General features: G+C 43.8%; 1 protein-coding gene across 3 annotated transcripts in view; it reads right to left on the reverse strand.

Annotated features, from left to right (window-relative positions):
* sned1 (sushi, nidogen and EGF-like domains 1) overlaps positions 1–27,719 on the reverse strand; it is a 111,751-nt gene that overhangs the window by 58,065 nt on the left and 25,967 nt on the right. For all 3 annotated transcript variants that reach the window (XM_052018508.1, XM_052018507.1, XM_052018506.1), the window contains exons 2-8: positions 11,398–11,685; positions 10,078–10,218; positions 9,349–9,511; positions 4,296–4,421; positions 3,502–3,615; positions 1,583–1,696; positions 536–649 (exon numbers count right to left, since the gene is read on the reverse strand). In XM_052018508.1, the coding sequence (XP_051874468.1) occupies positions 536–649; positions 1,583–1,696; positions 3,502–3,615; positions 4,296–4,421; positions 9,349–9,511; positions 10,078–10,218; positions 11,398–11,685 (1,060 nt within the window). The remainder of the gene's footprint in view (positions 1–535; positions 650–1,582; positions 1,697–3,501; positions 3,616–4,295; positions 4,422–9,348; positions 9,512–10,077; positions 10,219–11,397; positions 11,686–27,719) is intronic.

A 27,719-nucleotide genomic window follows, 5' to 3' on the forward strand; every position in this document is an offset into this window, starting at 1 on the left:
TTTTGATTGCTGGCTTTCTACTTGCTAATTTCAGCTGACTTTGACCATGATCAGGAGAGCAGTCCCATCCGGATCTCGCCCAGGAGCTGAAGTTGTGAATTATCATGTGACAACGAGGTACAGAGATACTCAAGGATCCGCACAGAGTGAGAAAAACAAGTGAAGGTCAGAAATCTACACTGAGACATTGAGTGAAGAATGAAGAGAGAGAAAAACAGAGAACGAGGTTAAACGTGAAAGTGCCAGCTGAGCCTCACTCTTGTTTCCGAGTCAAAGAATTATAGGTGCAAGTACCACCCCAGAGACAAATCTAGGCTGATATTCCTTGCGGTGCTGAGTGAGCCTTAGACCATCAGAGGTACTGCTTACCAGATGAGATGTTAAGCCAAGGTCTCACCTCATTCTTCCAACTTTCAATTTTGAAGGAGGCAGGAGAAGTCTTTTGGTCACCAAGCAGTGAATAAAAAGTTGGTCTCTGTAAGGGTGAACTGTTGCTAAAATCCCAGCTGGTTCACTGGAAGGAAAGTGAGCTCACCGTTTTCACAGCTCTCTCCGGTGTATCCCTTCTGACAGATACACACTGCCGTTCCGTTGTTTGTCTCACAAATACCACCATTTTGGCACTCTTTACTCTTGCACAAGGAGTCAGCTGTAATCGTAAGCCAGAAGTCATGGAATAAGAGACAATAGCAGCTTTCTGACAGGGAGCAGATCATCTTACATGCCTTACAATTTGGCCTCAGTGTAATAAACTCGGACATCATGCCTTACAACAGTCTGATCCATTTTAGCTTTGGATTCTGACATTCCAAATCATCTCAGCATTTCTCTGCATAATCAAACTCAGCATAATCCTGTATCCATACAAGTGTACCCCATAACATTACAAGCCATAGAACATAGAACAGTACAGCACAGTAACAGGCCATTCGGCCCACGATATCTGTGCCGACCACGATATCAAATGAAAATAATCCCATCTGCCTGCACATGGTCTATATTCCTCAATTCCTTGCCTGTTCATGTGCCTGTCTAAATGCCTCTTGAACATTACTACCATATCTGCTTCCACCACTTTCCCTGGCAGCATATACCAGGCATCTACCATTCTCTGTGTAAAAATTTGCCTCGTAAATCTCCTTTAAACTTTCCCCCTCTCACCTTAAACATATGCCCTCTAGTATGCTAGCTGATTATTATCCTGATGCCTGCTTGGTATTGCATTCTAATACATTGTCTCCCATACCTTTTCTCCATAATACCCTTCCCAGCTTAGCATTACTCCTTGCCCCTAGTTCCCACACAATATTCTTAACCCTCTGCTGTTATAGTCTGCCCTGTGTTATACTGTGACACCATTTTCTGTTACTCTGTGATTCCCATGCTCTATGTCATCAGGAAATTGGTAAATTGATTAATTATTGTCACACATACTGACGTACATTGAAAAACTTTGTTTTGCATGCCATCCATACACATCATTTCATCACATCAGTACATCGAGTAGTATAAGGGAAAAGCAATAATAGAATGCAGAATATAGTGTTATAGTTACAGAAGTGTTACAGTTACAAATACTTACCAATCTCACAGTACTTCCCAACAAAGCCAAATATGCACTGGCAACTATATGCATCAATTCCATCGATGCATGTACCTCCATTCTGACAGACAATTGATGCACAGTCATCGATATCTAAACAAGAGAGGGAACAGTTGGAAACTGTGTTACGAGACAGTTCTTTGATCACAACTTACTCCAAGGGTCCAAGCCGTGCTTTTTCTCCTGGATCTTTAAAATAGAACAATTATTTTGTATGTGGTGACTGTAGTTATTTGGCTGGTCCACCACTGCTTATGGCAGAGAGGGAAAGACTGAAGGCCACACCCCTGTCTCATTTATCAACCTAGCAGCCCATTCATAAAACATCAAAGATGGGCATATAGTGGAAGAGAGCAGCTGGAGATAGAGCACAAGGAAGCAGCAAACAGCCCCAACTTTACCACTTTTTCACTTGTCTCAGGGTTTCCATGTTTAGAAGACAAATGGGCAACAGTGCGGTTGGCAATGCTGCAAACAACTGGCATTTTAATATGGAAAATCTCCTAAGGCCTTTCCCAAAGCCAGGGAACAGATCCTCTACTTAATTTGGGACTCCAAATAGCATGCAAAAGTCATACCTTTTACTTGTCTGATCCTGGGACACCTGCTTATTGTCAGTGGAACCCACACGTTAATCTCCCAGCGACTGGGAAGCCTACCATGGATTTCAGCTCAATGGGGAAGAAATGGTTACAGATAGAAAGATGAGGAAAAGGTAATTCCGTGTCATTTTTCATGTAATTGAGTTGACTTAATTAATTAATTATTGTGTTCTGGTCTTTTTTAATGCTTTAATTTTAAAAAATTTCCTTAGTGGTATTTTTAACAGATTTTGGAAGTTTTTGAATGTCAGAGATATTCTCAAATGTTCCATCTTCAATGAGAGCTTTGTAAACTGTTGAGGATGGAGTCAGGGTCCTCACCAGCTATCAAGGCAACAATAAGGTTGGGGTCTGTCATACACTTCACCAGACTTTGCCTTAGAGACAACTTCCCAGCACAAAGTGTATCTGGGGACAGCCCCAAGAAAGAATGGGATTCAGGGTCAGCCAGCCGTTGAGCTGGGATGGCTGGCCTGTCAGTGGACTATTGGAAGTGGTAGAGAGGGGGAATGAGGATGCAGGAAAAGAGATGGGTTTTAAGACAGTGCTTAAAGGAGAAGTGAGAAATAGAGGGGCTGAGGGAAGATGGAGCTAAGGTGAAATGAAAGGTGTAAGCTCAGGGTTCTATGCAATGTTGAGGTTAAAACAGTCTGGTCCAAAGACAGCCAGTGGGTTTAAAGAGGATGGGGTCACCCTGATGTTACTGAGTCTGTGAAAGAACACGGGTTTGGTCTTTCCAATGTTTAACTAAAGAAAACAGTGGGCCACCAAGGCCTGAATTCAGGAGAAAAAAATCTGAGGACACAAAAGCTGGTGGAGAGACTGAGAGAGTCCCTAAGGTTTTGCTGTGATGGGTACGTATTCTGCAGCCTTCCCTACCACTTCCTTTCAGCAGAATCTTTGCTTGTCATTGGATAGAGCTCAATTACTTCATGTTTTTTGGGTGGTGACTGTATCCACCTCTGGCATGTACTGGAAAGAGGCTGCTCTCAATACCAATGTAGGGGAACTGGTCCAGGAATCTCATGCCTCGGTTCTGGAAAACTGGTCCATATTCAGAGATTAAAACAGGAAAACATTCCTTTTAAAATGGGTATCACCAAGAGAGACACTGTCAAGGGTGTAGCAATCTCCATTAAATGTGGGCCAACTGATATTCGACAGGATAATTGTCCCTTTAATGTGACTTATGCATTAAACTGCGATGGAATGCTCAGGATTTTAAAGGGAACTATGAATGTTTAGTCCAACAGAGCAGCAAGCAGCAAATTAAAGGAATGTAAAACCAGCCCAAACCTGTTTCACAGAGGACTCCTGTATATCCAAAAGTGCACTGGCAAGCAAAGGCATTTTGTCCATCCAAGCACGTCCCACCATTGCGACACGGGTACGAAGCACACTCGTCAACGTCTGGAGAACAAGAGGGAAGGTGAAAGAGCCAGTGACTGGTGTGCAATCTGTTCACCAGCAGGAGTTCTCCAGTTAGCTCAGTGTATCATTACCATGATCAAGGGGAGTGTGGCTCTTCGAGCACAAAGATTACAGCTTCCCACCAAAAACAAGTGGATCTCATTCCCTCAACAGCCCATTCCACTCTTCCATCTAACTCCCATCCCTTCACATTCTCATCTCCCCATCTCATCCCTCACCTCCCCGCCCCACCCCTTGGCTCCCCATTCCACCCTCTTCCCCCATCCTGCCCCCTTCAAACCACTCCAACCCTTCATCTCCTCCCCCTCACCCCCTCACTCCTCATTCCACCCACTCATCTCCCCCGTCCCATCCCCCACTTCCCCATCTCACCAGCTCACTTTCTTTTACCTCACCCAACGCCAGTGATCCCATTACCAGACCTCATCCATCCCAGCACCCTCAGTAGGGTACCCTCCCCATCAGTACCTATTCTCAGCCCCACCTTATCCTCATACTTTGTCGCCAGTTTCCTCCCACTCATGTCTCTGCCCACCTCCCCTTCTTTTGCCCTTCTGCACCTCCCACTCTTTGAGGGTGTTCCTCTGTCGTCTCCGCCTGTCCTGCCCCAAAGTGCTTTGAAAGAATGGGAGCCCCACTGCTCCAACAAATCCTATTACCTATCTGACACCTCCGGCCTGTGAACCCTGCTCGACAGGAACAGGTATAAGAAGGATTTCCGGTGATGCAATCATCGATGCACCTTCCGTCATTCAGACATGGCCGCAAATTCAAGCACACTGAGGCTGTGGAGAGAAAAGTATTGGTTGCAAACATTTTTAACCACTCACCAACTCAAACCACTCTGTTGACCTTGTCATAGAGTCATTGAGTTATACAGCACAGAAACAGCCTCTTCAGTCCCTTCAATACTAATCCCCTTACAGCACTTGGTTCATATCCTTCTATGTCTTAGCAACTCAAATACTTGTCTTGATTCTTCTTAAATGCTGTGAGAGTACCTGCCTCCACCACCCCCTCAGGCAGCACATTCCAGATTCCAAACACCCTCTGAATGAAAATATTCTTCCTTATATTGAGTTCAAATTCAAGTTTATTGTCATGGCCAAACATACCCAGGGTATAAATGCCATGAAAATCAGTTTCTTTGCAACAGCAGCACAGTACATTACTAACATGACAAACATAAATTACATAAACTTAAATTAACGTAAAATTATACATAACTCACCACGACAAAATAAACAAAAATATAATAACATTAGTGCAAGTTGAGGGAAATATAGTCCAGGGTAGGAATAGGTTTTTTCAGGGTATAGGGTATATATCGCCTCCCTCCTTTGGGTAGCGTAGCGGTTAGCTTAACACTTTACAGCACCAGCGACCTAGGTTCAATTCCGGCCACTCTCTGTAAGGAGGTTGTACATTCTCCCCGTTTCTGCGTGGGTTTCCTCCGGGTGCTCTGGTTTCCTCCCACATTCCAAAGACATACTGGTTAGGAAGTTTTGGGCATGCTATGTTGGCACCGGAAGCGTGACGACACTTGCAAAAAGATGCATTTCACTGTGTGTTTCGATGTACATGTGACTAATAAAGATATCTTACCTTCTCTTATTTAAACCTATACCCTCTGGTCATAAACACTTTCGCCACGAGGTCAACTTTCCTACTATCCACACTATGCCCTTCATAATTTTGTACCTCTTCATCAAGTACCCCCTCAGCCTCCTCTGCTCTAAGGAAAACAAACCCAGCCTATCCAGTCTCCCTTCATAAATGAGACATTCTATCCCAGGCAACATCCTGGTGGATCTCCTCCGAACCTTCTCCACAGCAATCATGCCTTTCCTATATTGTGGTGGGCAGAACTGTACACAGTGCTCCAGACATGGCCTCACTGGTGCCATAAATCTCTTTCCCAGCTCTCGCCAAATTCACGAGAGGTCTACTTTCCTCAAGAGGATTCATGTTTCCTATAATACAAACCTTACTAGCGTGGCTGCCTGGGAATGGAGACCAGCCACAGGGCTCACGGTGATATTTCAATCCAAATATTATCAGCTGGAAGTTGCACTGGTTACCCAGCATGCAGTCCCGTCATAAGCCAAGAACAATACTGCAGCATTAATTAACTACAACAGCTTGTTGCCCAGTGCAGTTCCACAAGCTGCTTTCCACCAAAATACGTTAATCTCACTCCCTCAGCAGCCCATCATATTCTTTCATCGGCTATCCAAATCCTCACCTCCTCATCCCACTGCTCAATCCACCCATCCCACCTCTGATCTCCCCATACACCCCCTCATCTCTCCATCTCATCCTTTCACCTCTCTGTCACACCCCCTCACCTCCCCATCCCACACTTTCCCCTCACCCTAATCTCATCCCTTCACCTCCCCATCCCACCCTTCATCTTTCCCATTTCGCCCTCTTACCTCTCCTTCCTTCATCTCCGAACAAGGTTTGGATGTGGGAGCCATGCTCCTGACTTGTTCAAGGAGCTCACTAAGCTCTGGCTATCCACAAATGCCCACACAAATGCAAACACTGGCAACCAAGCCAGATTAGAGGCACAATACTGCACTTTAAACAAAATCAGTTGATAAGCAATAGTTTACATCTCATAAGTCCAACATGAAGGGTAACAGTTGCACAATTAACACTTTACATAAAAGAGTTTATTTATGACAAAGGCCACATTCCACAAATTTACCTAATTTTCCCCAGTGGAGCATAATACCAAACCGCCTGAAGCTTACACAGTAGAGCCTCACAGCTCCAGTGACCCAGGTTCAATCTTGACCTCCGCTGCTGTCTGTGTGGAGTTTGCAGGTCCACTCCATGACTGTATGGCTTTCCTCCAGGTGCTCTTGTTTCCTCCCAGATTCCGAAGACATGCTGGTAAGTTAATAGGCTACTGCAAATTACTCCTTAGTGTAGTTAGTGGCAAAAGGACACCCCCACAATACTGCAACACTACCACATCACTAGAACAGTACCTGACCACCTAATCTCATGAAAGCAATACTAGACCATGTCACATTATGAAAACAGTGCAACAATAATACAAATCAGCAGAATGATCCCAGAGCATCTCAGTTGACTAGAATGGTCCCACACCAACCCATAACACCAGAATAGTATCAGATCAGCTCACGACTTTAGCACAAGATCTAGTCATTCCACATGTCTTGAACAAGACAAGTCCGCCCACATTACTACCAAAGAACCAGACCTCCATTAATCACTAAAACAGTATCAAGCCACCCTACATCACTCAAACAGACCTGACCACTCAACAACATTGGGTCAGCCCTAGAGGTTAGCACATCACTAGAATTGTTTTAGACCACCCATGTCAATAGCATCAGCCCAATCTACAACTCTAGAATAGTATGAAGTTACCTCACAGAAACAGAAGATTGCTAGAGTGCTACATGTCACCAGAACAATACCTGACCTATCCACATCACTGGAAAAGTATCATAAAACCACACATAAAAACAGGCCCAGGCAAGGTCATTTCACTGGAGCTGCACCACATCACAAATACCAGGCCAGCCTGTAACATTGAAGAGTACCTGATTGCCCAGGGTCACTGCAACAGTGCCAGATTATCCATGTCACTACAGCAATTCCAATCGCCTCCCATCCATGGAGAAGTACCAGATGGTCACACTTCACAAGGACTCTGCCAGAATAAATCAGTGGACTGGTATCAGACCACCCCATATCAGCAGGACAGCACCAGACATCCCAATTCACCAGAACAAAAGCAGATCACCGCAAATTACAAGAAACAGCAAGCCACCCCATGTCATGAGAACAGTACCAGACCACCTCATAAAAACTAAAACCTTGCCAAACAGCACACATTACTGGAATGGCAGCAGACCACTCCTCATCAATAATGAGTACAGGACCACCTCACATTACTGAAACAGTTGAATTACACCATTCTTCTCAAAACATGTTGCATCACTAGAACCAAACCACCCCACATCACATGAAAAGTCCCAGATCCCCACCAGGACAGCACCAGATGACCTCATAGGACTAAATTCCAACGATGCATTCACAGTACCACACCAGGTCATGTTATGCAACCACATGTGAACAAAACTAGACCATTATATCACTGGAACACCTTCACACCATCCCACACCTCAACAGTGCCAGATCGCCACATCACTCAAATGGTACCTCACAATATTACAATAGACCACCACACACAACAAAAACAGCACTAGGCCAAATCAAATCACAAGACCCATATTGGACCACCCCATACTACCACAACATCCCAGATCACAGGAATAGAAGGGTAGCAGCCCACACCCATCAGTTGGATTGTACCAGTCCACCCACGTCTTTGGAATACCATCTGAGCGGACCACACTAGAGAATTGTCCGAGCACTCCACACCAACACAACACAATGACACCACCTGTAACAGGTAAATGGTACAAGACCACCCATCCCAGTCGACCACAATGCTTCAGTAGAACAACTCCAGCCCATCCCACGTCACAAATACAGCTCCTGGCCCCCTCCTCACTGCAGCCTCGCTCAGCAGAAGCCGCAACCCCATATCACTTGAATTATACCAGACCAGCAACATCAATTGAACATTATGAGTCCACCTCATTGCAATAGAACAGTATCACACCAACCCACATTACTAGTAAAGTAGTGAAGGTTCATTGACATGAATGCTGCCAGAATACAGCTTCCAGGGTTTGCAAATACATACTGACACCTGAGGGGAAATTGGCAGCTATACTGCTGCTGGAAAACTGAATGTCAGGTAATGATTGGTGCTCATGGAGCTATTCAACATTGCAACCAATTAAATGTGAATCACACAATTTGGGGGATTTTCAATACATATGTTTACTGTAGCTTCCCAGGTTGAGATTCTGGTGTGTGTAGAGAAACAACCAAACTTAGGATGGTAATGCACCATCCAGCTGGAAAAATAATTCTGGGTATTGGCCATGGTTGCCTTCAATTGCATTTGCTGATTGGTGGTTGGCCCTAGGGGTTGAATTGCTCAGGTTCACTACCCAGTGGCACTTGTTACATGTGAGCATCAGATGCAAACCAGCTCAAATATCCTCCAAAGTCCCTCACTGAGTTGGCAGCCAAGTCCTGGCCCCACACATCTAGAATAGATAAACAGGTGTTCGATTGGTTGTGTTTACCCAACTCTCATAAAGCTCTCATAAAATTGTACAAGGGAGAAATAGGAACACAGGAAGAGAAGTAGTGAAAATATATTAATAAAGGGTCTTTCACAATCTCAGGATGTTCCCAACCATAATTCTCATTGTATCTTTTGAAATGTTGTCACTCTTGTAGAAGGTCTAGGATGTCCAGGAGGCAATTTCCATAACAAGATGGCCTCACCAACAGTAATGAGACATATTTGTTTAAGTGATGCTGATTAAGGAATATATATTGGCCAGTACTGTGATATCTCCCCTGGTCTTGTTCAAAATTGTGCCAAATGATCTTTGACATCCACTGTAGAGGGAAAACAGGCACCATTTAATATCTCTTCTGAAGGAAAGCACATCCAACACTGCTGCCTTGTGCGACAGGGTTTGGACTTGAACCCACAAATTCCTAACTCAGAGAATATTGTGAAGATTATTGTCCTGTTACTGCCCCTACAGCGAGTGATGATGGAGCTGATAGCTGTGACCTTACCTGTATCATTGCAGCCACCAACCTCAACTTGGGCATCATGGATCCGGAATACCCAACGGCCAGGAAGTCCGACATTGGTCGTTGTTTCGACATCCACAATGTCGTCCGTGCGCGAACCAGGGATATTGAAGTAACGTTTTCCATCTCCAGCATTGAAACCTGCCTGAGAGCATGGGACACGTGTGGGTATTCAGTGGAAGGGACCCAACATGGGGTAAACAAATGGGTATTCAAAGGGATGAATACACTGTTGGTATTCAGTCAAAGGTACAACTTGGGCAGAATGGCATTCAAGGTAGGATGGACAAACTACCCGACTATTCACGGTACCATAGTCAAGCTCAAACTTGTTCTAATCCAGCCTTCACAGACATTTGGGAGTAAGTAGAGCAAGAAGTTGCCCTTCCTTCCCTAGGTTAAGGCATGTTGAGGTCATTTGATGTCCCACGCTCTGTCCCTTGCCCAGGATCAGCTAATTCAACACAAGCAAGCAACTGAGGCTAGCACCTTCTCTGTGTGTCAATGATACAGTATAAGAGGAATTTACCCAGTCACCTCCCCAGGATACAACATCTGACCTTCTCATTAGTTTAAATATAGTGGCTGTCGTCACTGATTTGAAGAGATAATGGCAATTCTCTAGTTGAAAGTTGTGGCTATCTACACATGCTCACCAGGAACTTGCAACAAATCGTTAGTAGCACACATGAGCAATCTGATTGGCTCTACCTGTGCAGCAATGCCTCCTAGTCCGGCAAAATCCCCTCCGCTGCTGGCATGCATTCCTGTGGTCCAAGTGATATTTTCATAATTGAAGATGGTGAAGGAGGACTCTCCATCCGTAACCAGGACAATCTGGAAGGTGTTGACCTGGAAAACAGCAGAGAACCATCACCATTAAAAATCATCAACATCCATATGATTGTGTCCCAGCATTCTCTGCCCTTCCATCACCACCACCTCCACCACCCAACATCCCGCTGAACCACATTCATCAATATCCTTCACTCACACAGTGAAGCTGTGGGAGGCATATAATGCAATTATTTCATTATTCTACCTGTAGTGATATAGCCCAGTACCACAGTTATATCACATACAGAAACCCAAGAACAGCAGAAGTCTATTCTTACATGAGCTAAGCTACTCCATCATAACACGGTTTATCTCCATAACTTGCCTGAGAAAAATCTAATGAGCTCAGTCTTGAAAACATCAATTATTTATTCACAGCATGAGGGGATTGCTGGCTTTGGACTGGCCAAGCCTACTTGCCCTTGAAGAGAGTGGCTTTCTTGTCCATGTTAGAAAACAATTAAAGAAGCAACCACGTTACTGTAGATCTGGTGTTACAGATTGGGGATGGAAGACAGGTTTCCTTCCCTCAGCGAACCAGGAGAGCTTTTAATGACAACACGGATTGCAGCTGGAAGTTCCAATGTCACTCAACCATCGTCCTTCCCCCATTGTGCCCAAGGCCAGGGCATTGCACATGCTCAGATCAAAAATGTGGCACTTGATATTCACAAAGTTAGTGAGTCAGCAGAGGAAGGAGCAGGGAACATCAGATCCCACAGGACCTGCAGTATGGAAATTGTAGGGGTGTAAATCAAGAGGTTCAGGAGGCTGAGGAATGGATCATGACGTAGCTGTTATAGGGGAAGTGGGGGGAAGAGTTGGGGAGATTATTGTCGTGAATAATGGACATGCAACTGGTACGGGTATGGATTGAGACCAGCGGTTGGACTGGGAACCAGCGGATTCAAAGGTTATGACGGGGGTAGGGTATCAGAGGGGATGGTTTAGTGGTGGTGGCAAATAGAGGCTTGAGACCACAGCGATCTTTAGTCAGGAGTCAGGAACAGTTGGGGACAGAGTTTGCTGCGGTGCAGGGTTTTTGGGGAGGGAAAAGGGGAGTAACAGAACAAGATATTGAATGAGGTTATCCAACCAAGCAGTTGGTTTGAAGTGGGCCATATAGCTGACATGTACTATAGTTAGTGAACTGAGAATTCAAGCATGTACATAGATTCAATAGATCAATCCTACCGGTGAAAACGAGCTTCCTCCAAAGAACGTCACTTTGTACCAAGTGGCCACAAATGCCCACTGAGTGGTGAATTCCTCAAGCTCTGGAAAATACTTCCTGATGTCGTTGGTCGCACTCTGAAGGATGGCAGGGTCCTTGGTCTCTCTGTAGAAGACGTCTCCAGCCCTACGGTTGTCCACATCTGCCCAGAAGGCTGCCACTACTCGTCGGTCATTAGAGATTGGAAATGCCACTGGAGTGAACTGGGACACTTCCTTCAGGAATGAGATGATCCCATTATTATTCACCTAGTGGGAAAGAAAATCATCAGATGTAGGGATATAGGAACTCAGTGGTAGATGTACATCACTTAGACTCAGAACCAGTTCCACCAATCTGTCTGATCATGGCCAACATGGAACCTAACTTCATCACGACATTTCTTCCCCCATATTCCCTTCTACCTTTGTCTGATAAATTTCTATCAATTGCTATCTGCAGAAAATAATACCAGTTGGTTTATTGGAAAAAGATGAACTCTTGATTTTCCAATCGACTTCATCGTGGCCCTTGCGCTTTACTTGTCTACCTGCATTGCACTTTCTCTGTAACTACAACACTATATTCTGCATTCTGTTTTCTTTTGCTACCTCAATGTAATTATGCATGGAATGATCTGTCTGGATGCCACGCAAACAGAAGTTTTTTTGACTGTATCTTGGTACATGTGACAATAATAAACCAATAGCGATACCAAAAGGGAGATGTGATCAGAAAATCTCAGCATGCCTCTTCAGGGCTGTTACATTGTCAACTTTATCAGTAACATCTTCCAAATCCCAGTTGCTCTTCCACAAGCTATCTCTATCCAAGAACTCCTTTGATCTACTCTTTAGAACAACTCATGAAGCAGCAAATTCACTGCAAAGTATCCACACTGGTTTTCTTCAATGTCCAAGGAATTTATTGTTGTGCTTTAAACTGAGGCCATACCGAGAGTATTGTGCACAGTTTAGGTCCCGTTACCTAAAAAAGGATATGGTAGGATTGGAGGCAGTCCAAAGGAGATTCACCAGGCTAGTTCCTGAGGTGAGAGGGCCGTCCTGTCAAGAGAGGCTAAACAGTTTGGATTTGTATTCCTTGGAGTTTAGAAGAATGAGGGGTGAACTTATTCAAACATATAAGATCCAAAGGGGGCTTGACAGAGTCGATGTTGAATGGGAGAGTGTCATACATGGGTACATAGCTACAAAGTAAGGAGCTGGTCATTTAAATCTGAGATGTGTCGAAATCTCTTCTCTCGGACGGCAGTAAATCTCTGGAATTCTCTGCCCACGAGGGTGCTGGAGGTCAGATCATTAGATACATTTAAGGTGTAGACAGATAAATATTTGAAAGATCGAGGAACTGGCCCAGAAGAGGAGTTGAGACCAGCATGGATCAGCCATTATCATATTGAATGGCGGGATAGGCTTGAGGGGCCTGGTGGCCTTTTCCTGCTCCTATTTTCTTGGGTTCTTATGTTCTTGTATAATCAAGCCCCTCCTCCTCAATTATGTTGTTGGTGCACAATATACCTTATACTTAATAACTGAATAATGAATTGTTGAATCAGATTGTTCTCCCTCTTGGGAGGGTATGCATGTCTAAAGCACCAGCAGCTTTCTTTATGCAATCTAGCTGCTCATCTAGTGTGATAGAAACTATCAGATGTTATCTGCAGAGATTCAGGGTCAAAGATAAATCAAGACACTGGCTACTTTTATTGAAGTTAATCAATATGGAAAAGAAATGGGCCAAAAGAGGCCAACCAATGGCACAAGTCTCCATCAGCCACCAGGATGAAGCACACCGATGGAGAACCTAACAGGAGAAATATTTACAGAGTGCAGATGTTGTAACCTGGAGCATAAAAAACAAACTGCTAGAGGAATTCAGTGGGTCAGGCAGCATCTGTTGAGGCAGAGAGATGGTTGATGTATTGGGTCAAGACCCTGCATATCTAAACCTGCGGCTTCCAGTCTTGTAAATCAGTATGGGTTTAGAGAGCAAGAACGTCTTTTGCCTCTCTCTATGAACCTTCAGTTTAGACCTCTGTATCCCCCTTCTCCAATGTCCAAACCCATTGGAAAATACAATTCCCACTACTTATGATAGCAAATTGGTGTTAACGTGATTCACAAATCAAAAACATCTTAAAGAAGAGTAATTAACAAATTTAAAAAAATACAGGAAATCAACATTTGGTGTCTGAGGGGCTCGACATATTAGAGATTATATCCAGAAGCTCAGCACTAAGGAAAGCATTTTAAAAGGTTAGAGGTATAATATAAATGTGAGTTGTTGTTGTAGTGTTTGCACTTTAAACAGTTGACTGAATACCTTTGGAGACAGTTGACTGAATATCTGAATATCTTAGGCTGAAATTGGCAAATCTTTCTAACTGAGTGAGAACAAGGTAAGTATGTGTTGATGGGTTTTCCTAAACCAGAAGCCCTGGATGAACCAGGAGATTCGCAGTCTGCTGACAGTGAGATCTGGGGTGTTCAAGACTGGTGATCCAGAACCCTGCCAGAAGTACAGGTACGACCTACGGAAGGCCATCGTGAGAGTGAAAAGGCAATTCTATTTGAAGTTAGAGACACAATTGGATGCACGACTGCTGTGGCAGGGTTTGCATGCCATTACTCCCTATAAGGCAAAACTTAACAGCATAAATGGCAGTGATGCTTCACTCCCCGACAAGATCAATGTCTTTTGTGCACGCTTTGAAAGGGAGAATAACACTACACCTGTGGGAATCCCCATAGCATCTGGTGACCCTGTGATCGCTGTCTTGGAGGCTGACGTCAGAACATCCTTCAAGAGGTGAACCCTTGCGAGGCATCGGGCCCCGACGGTATACCTGGCAGGGTACTGAAAATCTGTGTCAACCAACTGGCTGGAGTGTTCAAGGACATCTTCAACCTCTCACTGCTGCACTCAAAGATTCCCACCTACTTCAAATGGGCATCAATCATACCGGTGCCCAAGAAGAGCAGGGTGAGCTGCCTCAGCAACTATCGCCTGGTAGCACTCACATCTACTGTGATGAAGTGCTTTGGGAGGTTGGTTAGGGCCAGAATTAACTCCTGCCTGAGCAAGCACCTGGACCCGCTGCAATTTACCTGTCACCACAACAGGTCTACAGCAGACACAATCTCATTGGCTCTCCACTTTGCCTTGGAGCACCTAGACAACAGCAAAACGTACGTATCCGCTGTTTATCAATTGCAGCTTGGCATTCAACACCATCATCCCCTCAGTGTCAATCAACAAGCTTCAAAACCTGGGCCTCTGTACCTCCCTCTGCAAATGGATCCTCAACTTCCTTATCAAGTGACCACAGTCAGTGCGGATTGGTAATAACATCTCCACCTCGCTGACAATCAACACAGACGCACCTCAAGGATGCGTGCTAAGCCCACTGCTCTACTCTCTCTACACTCATGACTGTGTGGTTAGGCACTGCTCAAACACCATCTATAAATTAACCAATGACAACCCTGTTGTTGGTAGACTCTCAGATGGTAATGACGAGGCATACAGGAGTGAGATAGATCGGCTGGTGTCACAGCAACAGCCTTGCACTCATTGTCAGCAAGACAAAGGAACTGATTGTGGACTTCAGGAAAGGGAAGTCGGGAGAAGAAACACCAGTCCTTTTTGAGGTGTTAGCGGTGGAAAGGGTGAGAAGCTTCAGGTTCCTGGGCATCAACACCTCAGAGGATCTATCCTGGGCCCAACACTTTGATGCAATCACAAAGAAGGCATGTCAGCGGCTCTCTACTTTGTTAGAAGTTTGAGGAGGTTTGGTATGTCACTAAAGACTCCTGCAAATTTCTATAGATGTACGGTGGAGACTACTGCATCACAGCCTGGTATGGAGACTCCAATGCACAGGATTGCAAGAGGCTGCAGAGGGTTGTGGACTCAGCCAGCTCCATCACGGGCATAACCCTTCCCACCATCGAGGACATCTTATGTTTTTGCACTGTGCTGCTGCCACAAAACAACAAATTTCAAGACATATAAGTCAGTGATAATAAACCTGATTCTAATTCTAATTTAATAGGTTGGAAGTGGTATTTTCATCACTGATTCATACAATGCTGTCACTTACCTGGTCAGGTTAACTGCCCATGCTCAGCGAACTAGTTTCAAAGTTGACAGCTGTGGAGCATCGGAAACATACTCTCTGGAAAACCTACCAACCCTATTCAGAAAAGTACTTTCTTCTTTTCATGGACTCAAAACCGTGTTAGGAAAAATCTTCACAAAAGTTCCAAGGCAAAAATCAACCATACTTACAATGTAGGCCAAGTTATGGGAAATTTCGGTCTAGAAAGCCAAGTTGGTTATCTCAATTGGTCAACAGGATTCTTATTGCCCAAGTTATCAGGAATGGGGTTCAGACAGTAGTTGCAGAAGCTGAGGGAAGTCCATGTCAACATCCACCTCCCATGTTAAAATGAGAAAACAGACGCAAGTGGGCATCACAGCATGTTGCAGAAAGAGGATTATTATGCAGTATTTTGGGGACAGTTTTTTATGATAAAGAATAGAAATGTTGCACTCTTACAGAGCCTTTCATGTTCTTATCAAGACATATCATTGAAAGAATTAAGTACCATGCTCTGTGTTGTGTATGAACTTTAGGCATGGGGGAACTTTCTGCAATAATCTGAATGTTATTAAAGTGGATGAGCTGCAGAAAATGCATAGTTTAAGCTGCTGAATTGTGAGTGTGAAAACTCAACATTTCAACACTTTGATATGTAGTGATGAGGATTATTGAAGGATAACTGGGATGGTTTCAGGAATAAGTGTTGGCTGCTTGAGGTGAAATTTTAGGATTCTGGAGCCATGGAGCAGTACAGTTCACTGAGAGCAAATTGAATTTCCATCCTTTGTATTTGCATCGATGGTGCCTTTGCATTGTCAAGAAGACCATGACTGGCATTTTAGATTCTTTCAATTATTCAATTCTGCCATGGATTGATTACATGGAAGGATGGAATACTTCTTCATTGCAGAAGCCTCAGCTGTAGGTGCTAAGGCACATAAGTTGCTAAAACTTTGCTGGCCAGAGGAGGTAAAACATGTGAAGAGTAGACTAAATGAGCTGATTAGCATGAATCACCAAGGATATAATATTCTCTTGTATAGCTAATGCTGTACCGTAAGAAACTCCTCTGCCAATTCAAGCAGCTCCCAAAATAAACTGTTTATTAATCAGTGATGACTGTAGTGGAGCAAATAGTGACCAGGACATCCTGGTCACTCCTTCTTTGAAAAAGTGTCGTGCAATATTTTTATCCTACTGAAAAAAAAATGTTGGGGCTCCTGGTTAATGTCTCATCCAAAAAAAGTGACCTCCAACAATTGAGCATTCCCTCAGCACTGTACTGAATGTCAACCCAGCTTTTTGTGCTCGTCTTGGACTGAGACTCAAACCCACAATTTCAGACAGGGGCAAGAGGGCTAACAGCTGGGTTGTGAGTGATAAAAGCCAATCTTCCCTATCTTATTGATTTCAGCATCCTATGTCTTAAAAAGAGCAGGTCCTGAGAAGAAACACCAGTCTGGTATATCCAATGTGAAAGTTAACACAGACATCACCCTCGAATTTGTACAGTGCTAGTTTCATGCAAGACTCTGGAGGCAAAATCCATCACATATAAAGCCCAAGATGCAATAGGAATGTCAGCAAGATTAAGCTATTCAGCCCTTTATGCTTGCTCCACCATTCAATAAGATCTTGGCTGATCTTTTACCTCAGTTTCACTTCCCTGCACTAATCCCTTGATTCCCTCAACATGTGTAATAGAACAGGCCTTTAAGTTTATGGTAGTTGTTATTAGAAGCAAATATCCATACTGGGAAGGTTACCTTTCACTGTTCTGGATTTGGGTCCATTCCCTATGATTCCCTATGGGAGTGTTGACTTCTTGGGGTGGTTCCACAGCAATAGGACTTGGTCAGACTCTGGGTGGCAGTGAAAAAAGGTCATTCGTATACTCTGGCCTAATAGGCATGTCCCCATAGACCAGACTACACAACAGTACACAGACATTAGCAACACATGACACAGGCAAAGGAGCTTAACTCTCTTTTTGTGACCACAGTAGAGTCATAGTCATAGAGTCGTAGAGTAGTACAGCATAGAAATAGGCTCTTCATCCCACCATGTCTATGCCAACCACCATGCCTATCTATGCTAATCCCACTTGCCTGTGTTAATTCCGTATCTCTCTATGCCTTGCTCATTTAAAAGATCTTAACTGTCAGTTCATGGCCACAGTAGAGTCATGGTCATAGAGTCAAAGAAAGATACAGCGCAGAAACAGGCCCTTCATCCCAACAAGTTCCTGCTGACCATCAAGGCACATTGTACTTAACCCCATCACAGAGATTCATTTTCATTTTCTCCCACCCATTGCCCTCTCCCATCTTCTCTGCTACCTACACTAACTTGTTCCTCTGTTTCCCAAGTCTGTCAAAGGGTCACAGACCTGAAATATTGGCAGTTTCTCTTTCCACAGATGCTGCCTGAGCTGATGAGATTTTTTTCCAGTGTTTTCTGTTTTCATATCTTTAATGCAAGTTAGGAATTGGTGAGAGTGACAAAGAAGCGATACAGCGGAGGCTAAACTTCCTGAGTTGGGGAATACCAAGACATCGTCATGAGCTGTGATATTACAGTGGCTGGGTCCCCTCACCCCCATCATGTCCTTCTCCTTCTCTCCAATTTTCCAGGTATTGTTTTGCTGAGCTAACATTAAGTCGATGACCTCACTGATCTAAACGCCGCATACCACTGCTTTGACAGCTGCTGAGCTTGAGGGTAGGTTGCTGGCTCGAGAGTAAAGTCAAAAAAGTTTGAAATGTTTTGGTAGATTTGTGTCCAACACAGCCAATCAAAGTAGTGCAGCAATCAACAAGGCCAGGATGAAATTAATATTGGGCATACAGCTTAAATTAATGCAGAGGTTAAAGTAATTCATGGGCACAAGGTTTAAACTAATCCAGTGAGTCTGCATAAAATTAATACTGGAGGACTAATAAGGGAGATATAGGTTAAATTAATATTGGAGACATGGGTTAAATTAATATGGGAGATATGGTGTTAAACTAATATAAAGGGCACAAGGTTAAATTAGGAGTGGGAGCCACAAGGTTAAATTAATACAGGGGTCACAGGGTCAAACTAATCCAATAGGCACAGGCTGAAACTCACATAGGAGAAAACACTGATTAATAAGGAAGGGACAGAGTTAAAATAATACAGAGGGTCAGAGGGTTAAACCAATATAGAAGTCACAGGGTTAAACTAATAGAGGGAACAAAGGGTTAAGCTAGCAAAAAGAGTCACGGGGTGAAAGTAATATAGAGGATGAAACTTACACAGGGGGGCGCAAGGTTAAACTAATGGAGAGGCCACAGGTTTAAGCTAATAGGAAGAGACACTGTGATTGGAGTTTTCCGGATAAGAAGTGCAATTATTCATGGAACAGCTGGATGCCAGGATAATGCTTGTGGTGAAGGGGAATGAGGGGATTGTGGACAGATGACCTAAAATAGACCAAATCTATCCCATGATTTAACAAAGTTGCCAGAACGTTTGTGGTGACGGTTTTTTTGGGAATCAAATTAAAAAGGAGGAACTTTATGCTGAAGACTCTAATGTTAAAGCTATCCCACTTGATCAGTGAGATTAGATTTTTAGTACCGGGGCTTTAACCATGTGATTTCCACCTGTCTCCAAGGCACAAACATTGTGGGGACAGAACTATGTCATTGTCATTTTCACTAGCTATTTTTCATGTGTGAACTCAGGGAGGGTTAGTTGGCCAATACATCACACCAATTTCATCTTTATTGAAAGTACCTTCAAAGACTAATGGATGGTAGTCAGAAATATGACACCCCAACCCATCATCAAATTGCCAAGGTAAGCTGCCATGTCATTGCTGCTTGGTTCAAGAACATGCTTTTGAATTAACCATCAAAATCTCTGGAAGGCAAGTGATGCATCTCAGGATGTGTGTAGAAAAGTCAACAAATTTGCCATTTCAAACATCTGTTCAATGTTAATAACTTGCTTCTGATGAAGGCACTAAAGCAGAGGTTACATACTTTTGGAACATATTGCTGAAGAATATTGGTGGACCTAATGTATGGGGACATTTCAGTGAAATAGTGCCACAGTGAAAAGATTATGTGTACCATCTGGGTGGAGACTAATTGGTAGGATGTGGAGAAAGAATGGAATCCAGAAAGATCCTTTGAAGATCAAGAACTAGAAGGATGAAGGATGGAATTCAACTGGGAAAAATCCATGGAAGATCAATAGAAGGAAGACAAAGAAAGGGGTGCATTTGGGAGAAGACCATAGACCGTTCAACCATTTACTGTAAGAATAACTGATTCCATGGGAGGTGGCGAGAGGCTAACTGCAATGATTTTTGGTATGTCTGATCAGGACAGCTGTCTGAATTGTAGAACAGTGTAATTGCCTGTACAACCACATTACAAATGACATGTAATTTAATGTGTGGTTTCAACTATAATGACGTGCATTAGGTTTGTACAATGCAGAATAATCTGTAATTCTCTCTGCCCACCTGCTCCCATTTATGACAAAAGGTATATACACCGTAAGAAGATTGATGTTTAACCAGCAACTTCATCCATTAATTTACTGATTAGCAAGCTCCTACCCAATAACAAATTCCCTCACTAAACCACAAAACCAGTAGCTTCTCCATTGACCAATATCACTCAGTATCTTCCAATCATCCTTCTCTCTCTCATTCCCTGTATACTCCATTACCATTGGTCAGATCCCTTGCTGTCACCAATCAAACCCCCTGCCACTACAGAGCAGATCTCATGTGGCCACTGACATCATCCCTCTCCTATCATTGATCTTATCCCTTTACAAACATCAAGATGAATGAGGCATTAGCTTGATTAAGAGGAGTTATTTCTGTGTACGGTAAATTAAGAACCTCAACAAAGGGTTAAGTGAGTCTGATATTTAGTAACTCCTGCTTGTTGCAGCCAAGAAAAGCTTCCCTTATAGATCTTAATTCCTTGCTTGTAAAAACACATCTTGAAAACACTTCAAGCGTGTGCCGGAAGGAGAAAGGGGGACGGATTGGGTCTGGGCCAAGACACACCAAGCACAGGAGGACATTGTGAACTTGGAAGGATAGTGACAGGACCCCTTTTTAACCAGGCAATTGCTCCCATATCCCAGTGCAGAAAATAACCCAACAGAGAGGTTATGTTCTACTCGTTTTTATCCCTTGCTCATCCCAGAATCCAACGTGTCACACTAACCTCTGCTTCAGCACAACACAGCCACTCTATTGGTCAAGCAACTCCTGGAGCGGTGGATACATTGAGCATCCCAGAGGCAATAGTGTTTTTGTGTTAGCCCAAGCTGTGGGGACTCTGTGGCTTCCAAATCAGGGGACTCGCTGTTCTGTTCCAGATACCACTGCAGGATAATCTGGACTGACACTCCTGGTGTTGGGGTGCCTTATTTGGACATTAAATTGAGACCCTGATTATATCCTCAAGTAAACATAAATAATTTAACAGCAGTATCTTAAAAAAAAAACAGGGGCGTTTTGTGTCGTGGCCTGAGCAATAATTATCCATTGACCAACCACACTGGTAATAGATTATATCGATCACCTCTTTACTGCTTTACTTCAGGATGCTGTGTGCTAAGTGGCTCCTGTATTTTTCATGTTTAATCAGAGGCTACATTCAAAAAGTGATTCCTTGGCCATAAAACACTTGAGGCATAGAGAGGGAATGAAAGGTGCTATATAAATTTAAGTCTCTTGTCTCTGTCAGTGTCATTGCTCTGTGTGGCCAGCAGCTTCCTGACTCCAGCAGTGAACAAAGGGTGTATTCTAACAGGGATGTTAAGGAGCTCAGCAGTCAGTGACTCTGGGTGCTGGGTTAAACAGTGCCTGAGTGAGTGTCAGCAAGCTGGACTAATATCAGTAGAGATACACTCAGTAGCCTCGGCCACTGATTGGAACAATGTGAAGGAGAGGGATTAACTTTAGTATCTATGTACTGTATTAGTGTTACTCAGATGACAGCTCTATATTGTCCTCACTGCAGATCAGCTCATGATAAAGAGACAACCCTTTAACAACTTATTAAACCGAGAACTGCAATTGTGAAGCATTTACACACTGTTTATGCACTAGACGTGCGATCTAGATAATCAGACACAAACGGAAATCTAAACTGACAAGGTTAGGTGAAACAGGGTAGCAAAGGCGAGATACATATAAAACATACACTTGAGCATAAATCAGTTGGGCCGCATGGCCTGTATCTGTGCTGTGGAATCAATGCAATTTGATACAACACCTGTGTTTACTTAGCAAGGTTTCCGCAGGATAAGGTCCTGCAGCCAATTTTCTCACTGTATAACTGGGATGGCTGGTATGTGTGCCTGACCAAGGCACTGACAAGACTCACTATATAACCTGGATAGCTGACAGCTCCCACGGTGACACATGGGCATCTCACAAGCTCTAAGATGATGTCCACTGACAGCAACAGTGTGAATCACTGACACTTGTCATACTGTGTAAACAGGAGAGTAGACAGGTACCGTTGTGAAATGGGATAGCAGATTACCAGTCTGAACAACACAGACTAGCGCCATGCATATGCCTGGAAATTTGGTTGCATAACGCCTTTTTTTTAACATAATGCAATCAAATCAATTTTTCCAAGAACGATCAGTTTTGGGTCGTTTTGCATCACTTGGAAAATTCGACGGGCACCTTCAGTCATGAGTCATCCATGTGACTCTGAAATGCTTTCTGCATCAGGGAAGAAAATGATGATGTTGTTCCATTGCTACGTTCCTGCTGGAGAACTGCAGGGGACCATGGATCATGCTGTGCTGGTGGCACCCCTTGTTGGACCTTCCTGGGACAATATGGACTAAATCCCACTGCACTAATGTGGGCGGAAAGTGAAATAGTTAACCAAATCCTTTGTCATTCCCAGCCCATATTAAAACTACCCCCAACACTTGATCTCAAGCAGCTCCCCAACCCCTGATCTGCATTCCCTTAACTCCATAACCTCCAGCTTCTGCTGAGCCTCTGGCTTCCAATCCCACTCCTTCCTCGTTGCAGACCATCTTCCATTCCATGTCACCCCCATCCACAAATACCCCATGACAACACTATAAGCCTCAATGTTACCCCACAGCATACTGCTGAAATCATATTCCCTCTCGAATCCAGACGCCAGTGTTCATGACTTCACCAAGACCTTTGTTGATAAGACAATGACCAAAATGCCAACCAACTTATCCACACCTGTAGGATGCTTTTGAATTTATAGGCTGTAGAATACTCTCTCTCAGTGGACAGGATCCTGACTTTAACTGTGTTTGTGCCTAGGTAAGCATCATATCACCGCCATCCCCACGCAGTACTCCCTCCAAGAGACTCCCTGCATGACCTCCTTGTCAGCTAGTCCCTCTCCATGGGACTCAACTTCACTTTCTAGACTGCTCTATTAACACATCTCTGTGGGCTTCAGCCAGTTGATCTGTCCCTCAGAGAACTAATTATAACCAAATTGTTGATGACACTGATCAGCAGTGAAAGGTGTTGAGATACACTTTTTTGACAGAAAAATAACTTAATGTATGAGGAGTGTTTGATGGCTCTGGGCCTGTGCTCGCTGAAGTTTAGAAAGATGGGGGCTGGGGGCGGGGGGAAGGAATCTCATTGAAACCGAACAAATATTGAAAGGCCTGGATAGAGTGGATGTGGAGAGGATTTTTCTAGTAGTGGGAGAGTCTAGCAGCAGAGGGCACAGCCTCAGAATAAAAGAATGGCCCTTTAGAACAGAGATGAGGAGAAATTTCTTTTGCCAGAGGGTGCTGAATCTGTGGAATTCATTGCTACAGAGAGCTGTGGAGGCCAAGTCATTGGGTGTATTTAAAGCGAAGCTTGATAGGTTCTTGATTAGTAAGGGCATCAAAGGTTATGGGGAGAAGGCAGGAGAATGGGCTTGAGAGGGAAAAGTAAATCAGCCATGATCAAATGTCAGAGCAGACTCGGTGGGTCGAATGGCCTAATTCTGCTCCTATATCTTATGGTCTTATGGATTTGTCCTTCCAATACTTTGCTACAAAACTTTTGAACTGTATAGGATAATCCACAACTCTGTTGCTATCTTTTGACCTTAATCCGCATGACATAAAAGTGTTGGGGCAGCCAGCATGGAAACCAGATATAAAATTAACTCGCAGTAACTAAGGGCTTCGGACTACTAGAGAATGAGAGAGTCAGCTGCAAAGTCCAGTCCAGGCACTTAAATCCAAGTAAATGAAAATCTAGATAACTGCAGATGCTGGAAAACTGAAATAACAACAGTTAAGAACAGATTACTGGAAAAACTCAGCAGGGCAGGAAGCATCTGTGGAAAGAGAAAGAGAGTTAACATTTCAGAAAGGAGTAACAGCTTCTATCCCGCTGTTATCAGACTCTTGATGGACCTCTCGTATGCTAAAGACGAATTCTTGATCTCCCAATCTACCTCGTCGTGACCCTTGCACCTTATTTGTTTAGCTGTGCTGCACATTCTCTGTAACTCTGATTCCTCTAACTTCTGGTAACCACTCCACCCTGTCCTCCGCCCCCCCCCACTTTTTTTCCCTTATCCCTCTGGCCCCTTTACCCCTTCTCTTTTCACTCCCCCGCCCTCACGACCTGCCCATCACCCACACCTTCCTCCCTCTGGTTCCCCACCTCCTTCCCTTTATTCCATGGTCTACTGTCCTCTCCTATCAAATTCCATCTTGTTCAGCCTTTGCCTCCTCCACCTATCACCTCACAGCTTCTCACATCATTCCCATTGCCCCCCTCCCCCACCTACCTACCTTCCCCTCTTCACCTGGATTCACCTAGCACCCACCAGGTCGTGCTCCTCCCCCTTCCCCCACCCTTTTATTCTGGCTTCTGCCCTCTTTCTTAACAGTCCTGATGAAGGGTCTCGGCCCAAAACGTCAACTGTTCATTTCCCTCCAATAGATGCTACCTGACCTGCTGAGTTCCTCCAGCATTTTGTGTGTGTTGCTCCAGATTTCCAGCATCCACAGTCTCTTGTGTCTCCATGACATTACATTTTGCATTTTGTTTTCTTTTTACTACTTCAATGTAGTTATGCATGGCATGATCTGCCTGGATGGCACGCAAACAAAAATCTTTCACTATATCTTGGTACATGTGACAATAATAAATCAATAGGCCAATAAAAACAAACTGCTGGAGGAACTCAGTGGTTCAAGCAGCATCTGTGGAGGCAAAAAGGTGGTTCTGAGGCAAGGTTTTGATCCAAAATATTGACCATCCCTTTTCCTCCACAGGTGCTGTCTGACCAGCTGAGTTGCTCCAGCAGTTTGTTTTTGCTCCAGATTCCAATATCTGCAGTCTCTTGTGTCTTCAGACAAAGTCCGACAACTGGGTTCTGATGAAGGGTCTCAGACCTGAAACACTTCCTTTTCCACAGATGCTGCCTCACCTGCTGAGTGTTTCCAGTATTTTCTGTTTTTGACTCGTATTGAAGTGATTGGGTTGCTTTTTATTACCAAGACCAGCAGTGGCAGAAGAGCAGGATTGAACTCAGTGTGTGCTATGGATTGAACGAGGCAGAGACCAAAAGTGAGACAGGCAGATATGTAGAAAGAGAGACAGAGAGAAAGAAAGAAAGAAAATAAAGTGATATAAAGAAGGGCAGAGGCAGAGAAAAGAAACAGGTGTGTGAGAATACAAAGGAGGCAGAGTGAGAGAAAGAGTGTGTGAGCATGTGAATGAGATGGACTGTTACCTACACTGCTATCGTCACAGATGTGTTATGAATTTTTGATCACTGTAATCTTCATCCATGTATCCTTCCCTCCTCATAGTTCCCTGATTGTTCAGTGGGTAACTAAACTGGGCTCCAAGCTCCATCACTCTCCAATACTTTGTCTCAGCCCTAGTGATGTGTTCCCACTCAGTGCAACTATGCTGTGAAAGGAGAGGGAGGGGGAGGTTTCTAGTTCTCATTGTGTGATTGCCAGGGTGTGATGGGACCCGCAGTCCCCTCAACACTGAACATTCTGAGCTCATGTCTAAATAGCAGAAAAGTAGCTGCTGGTAGCTACTGCCCTCCCAGCTGATGCAATACCCCCAAGGGAGGCCTGATGGGAACAATAGAGCAGGGGGGAAATTCTTGCAGAGCGTCACAGACTTCAGTTCACCACATAAATGAAACCTCTTCCACACTGAAACCTTATAGCGATCAGATTAGGTTTGATGGGTAGAATTACTCTGTCATTTTGCAGCTGAGAACTTGCTCTGAAGTTGCCTGATTGCACTGAAAGGCTACCTGGTTATCTCCCATGTGTCATCTCACAGCAAGATAAACCACAGCATTGTTTGCCTTGATCTGAAGGTGGAGATTTGCTGGTACAAATAGCGCTGTCCCAGGACTGGCATGCAGGAAATACAACTCTCCTCCGCTTCCCAACCACAAGAACCACACCAAAGGCAGAGCCGGAATGGGCAAATCCATTGACCCCTTGATGCACAAACAACTGCACATCTGTTCCGAGCAGATTGGACACGGGCTCTTGGCAGAAGATCTGCTCCACAAGCTGCAACAGCTGGGAAACTGAACAGCACATGTCAAAGAACTGCTCATTAATGTTCTCTTTGTGAATTTTTGTGCATTTTTTTTCTATTGGAGAAGCGTTTTTGTTTACATTTCACTGCAAGCGTGGGGCAGGAGAAATAAGCATCCATCCATGCTGTTTTGTGAGAGAGAGAACAGGCCACTGGTTTATGCAGTTATGAAGTTTCAGCAAGTTTTTATGAAGTATTACCTTGCTCCTTAACTGAACCTAGACTTTCAAAATTTTCTGGGAGGATGTTGTAACCCAGGCTCTGACCTTCCTTGAAAAGAAAGGTTTGTATTTCTGTGGTGCCTATCATGACCTTGTGGTGTTCCAAAGTTTTTCACTGTATCTCGATACACGTGACAATAATAAACCAATATCAATGCTATGTGCTTATTGAAATGTAACTGCCCTTGTCAGACGGGAAACACAGCAAGGACCTGCCACTCAGCAAGTTTCCACAAGCAGCAATGAGTCCAATGGCAAGATAATTTGTAAAGCAGGTTATGGGATAATTGCTGCCCTTGGCATAGATCAGGTAGATAGTAAGAAACTTTTACCAGTGGCAGAGGTGTTTAAGACCAAGTTCACAGGTTTACATGGAGAGTAAGAGGCTTAGAGGGGACCTGAGGAAGAATTTTTTTCACCCAGGAGGTGGTTACAATCTGGAACACTCTACCTGAGAATGTGGCAGAGGCAAGTACCCTCACAACATTTAAGAAGAATCTGGATAAGCAATTGAATCGCCGAGGCATAGTTGGCTAAGGATCAATTGCAGGCAAATGGGATGAGTGAAGATAGGTACTCAATGGTCAGCATGGACATGGTGGTTGAAGGGCCTGCTTCTGTGCTGTATGACTCTATGACTCTAGATTACATATTGCATCCTGTGAAACTACATTTGAGATGAGAGCTTTCTGTACAGGATGGATATCCTGTACTATAGACAGTACATAATTTACAGAAGTAATATATTGGAAAAGCCTGGATGAACCTTGCTTGGAACAATATGTTTCATTTCTATCAATGTACTATGATATTATACATTTTCACTGAAGAAGGCAAACAGGAGAACTGATCATTAATATGAGTACAATGCACTTTGAGGTGAAGTTAAAGAAAATGTAGAGGAATTTGCAACAGGGAAACCTTCACTGGAATGAAGTGATAATCCAAACAAAATGTTGCACCAAAAAATTCAAAGTATGTGCATATTCTATACCATAAAGATAAAGGATGAAGATTATTGCATCAAGATAAATGATGAAAACAGGTCCAAATAGCAATTCAGGAAAGGTTAATATATTACAGATATCCAGAGAACCAGTTTCAGTCAAATAGTGGGGAAAATTTGGAACAATGTGCAACTGCAATTAACTCAATACAGTTGAGTCTTATAAGCATGAACCTTGGGTTTGCCAGGGATAAGCCTGTTTGGGGTAAGTGGCCTTTTCATTTATTTTGTGATCTCCTGCATGTTGGATTGACTCCCATTGTTCAATGATAGGGAATGACACCATCTGGACTCATACCAGATACATATTTTTGCAAAACCCACCACATCCCATCCAATCACCA

Source organism: Pristis pectinata, chromosome 6, assembly GCF_009764475.1.
Source record: "Pristis pectinata isolate sPriPec2 chromosome 6, sPriPec2.1.pri, whole genome shotgun sequence".
In the NCBI taxonomy this organism is placed as follows: domain Eukaryota; kingdom Metazoa; phylum Chordata; class Chondrichthyes; order Rhinopristiformes; family Pristidae; genus Pristis; species Pristis pectinata.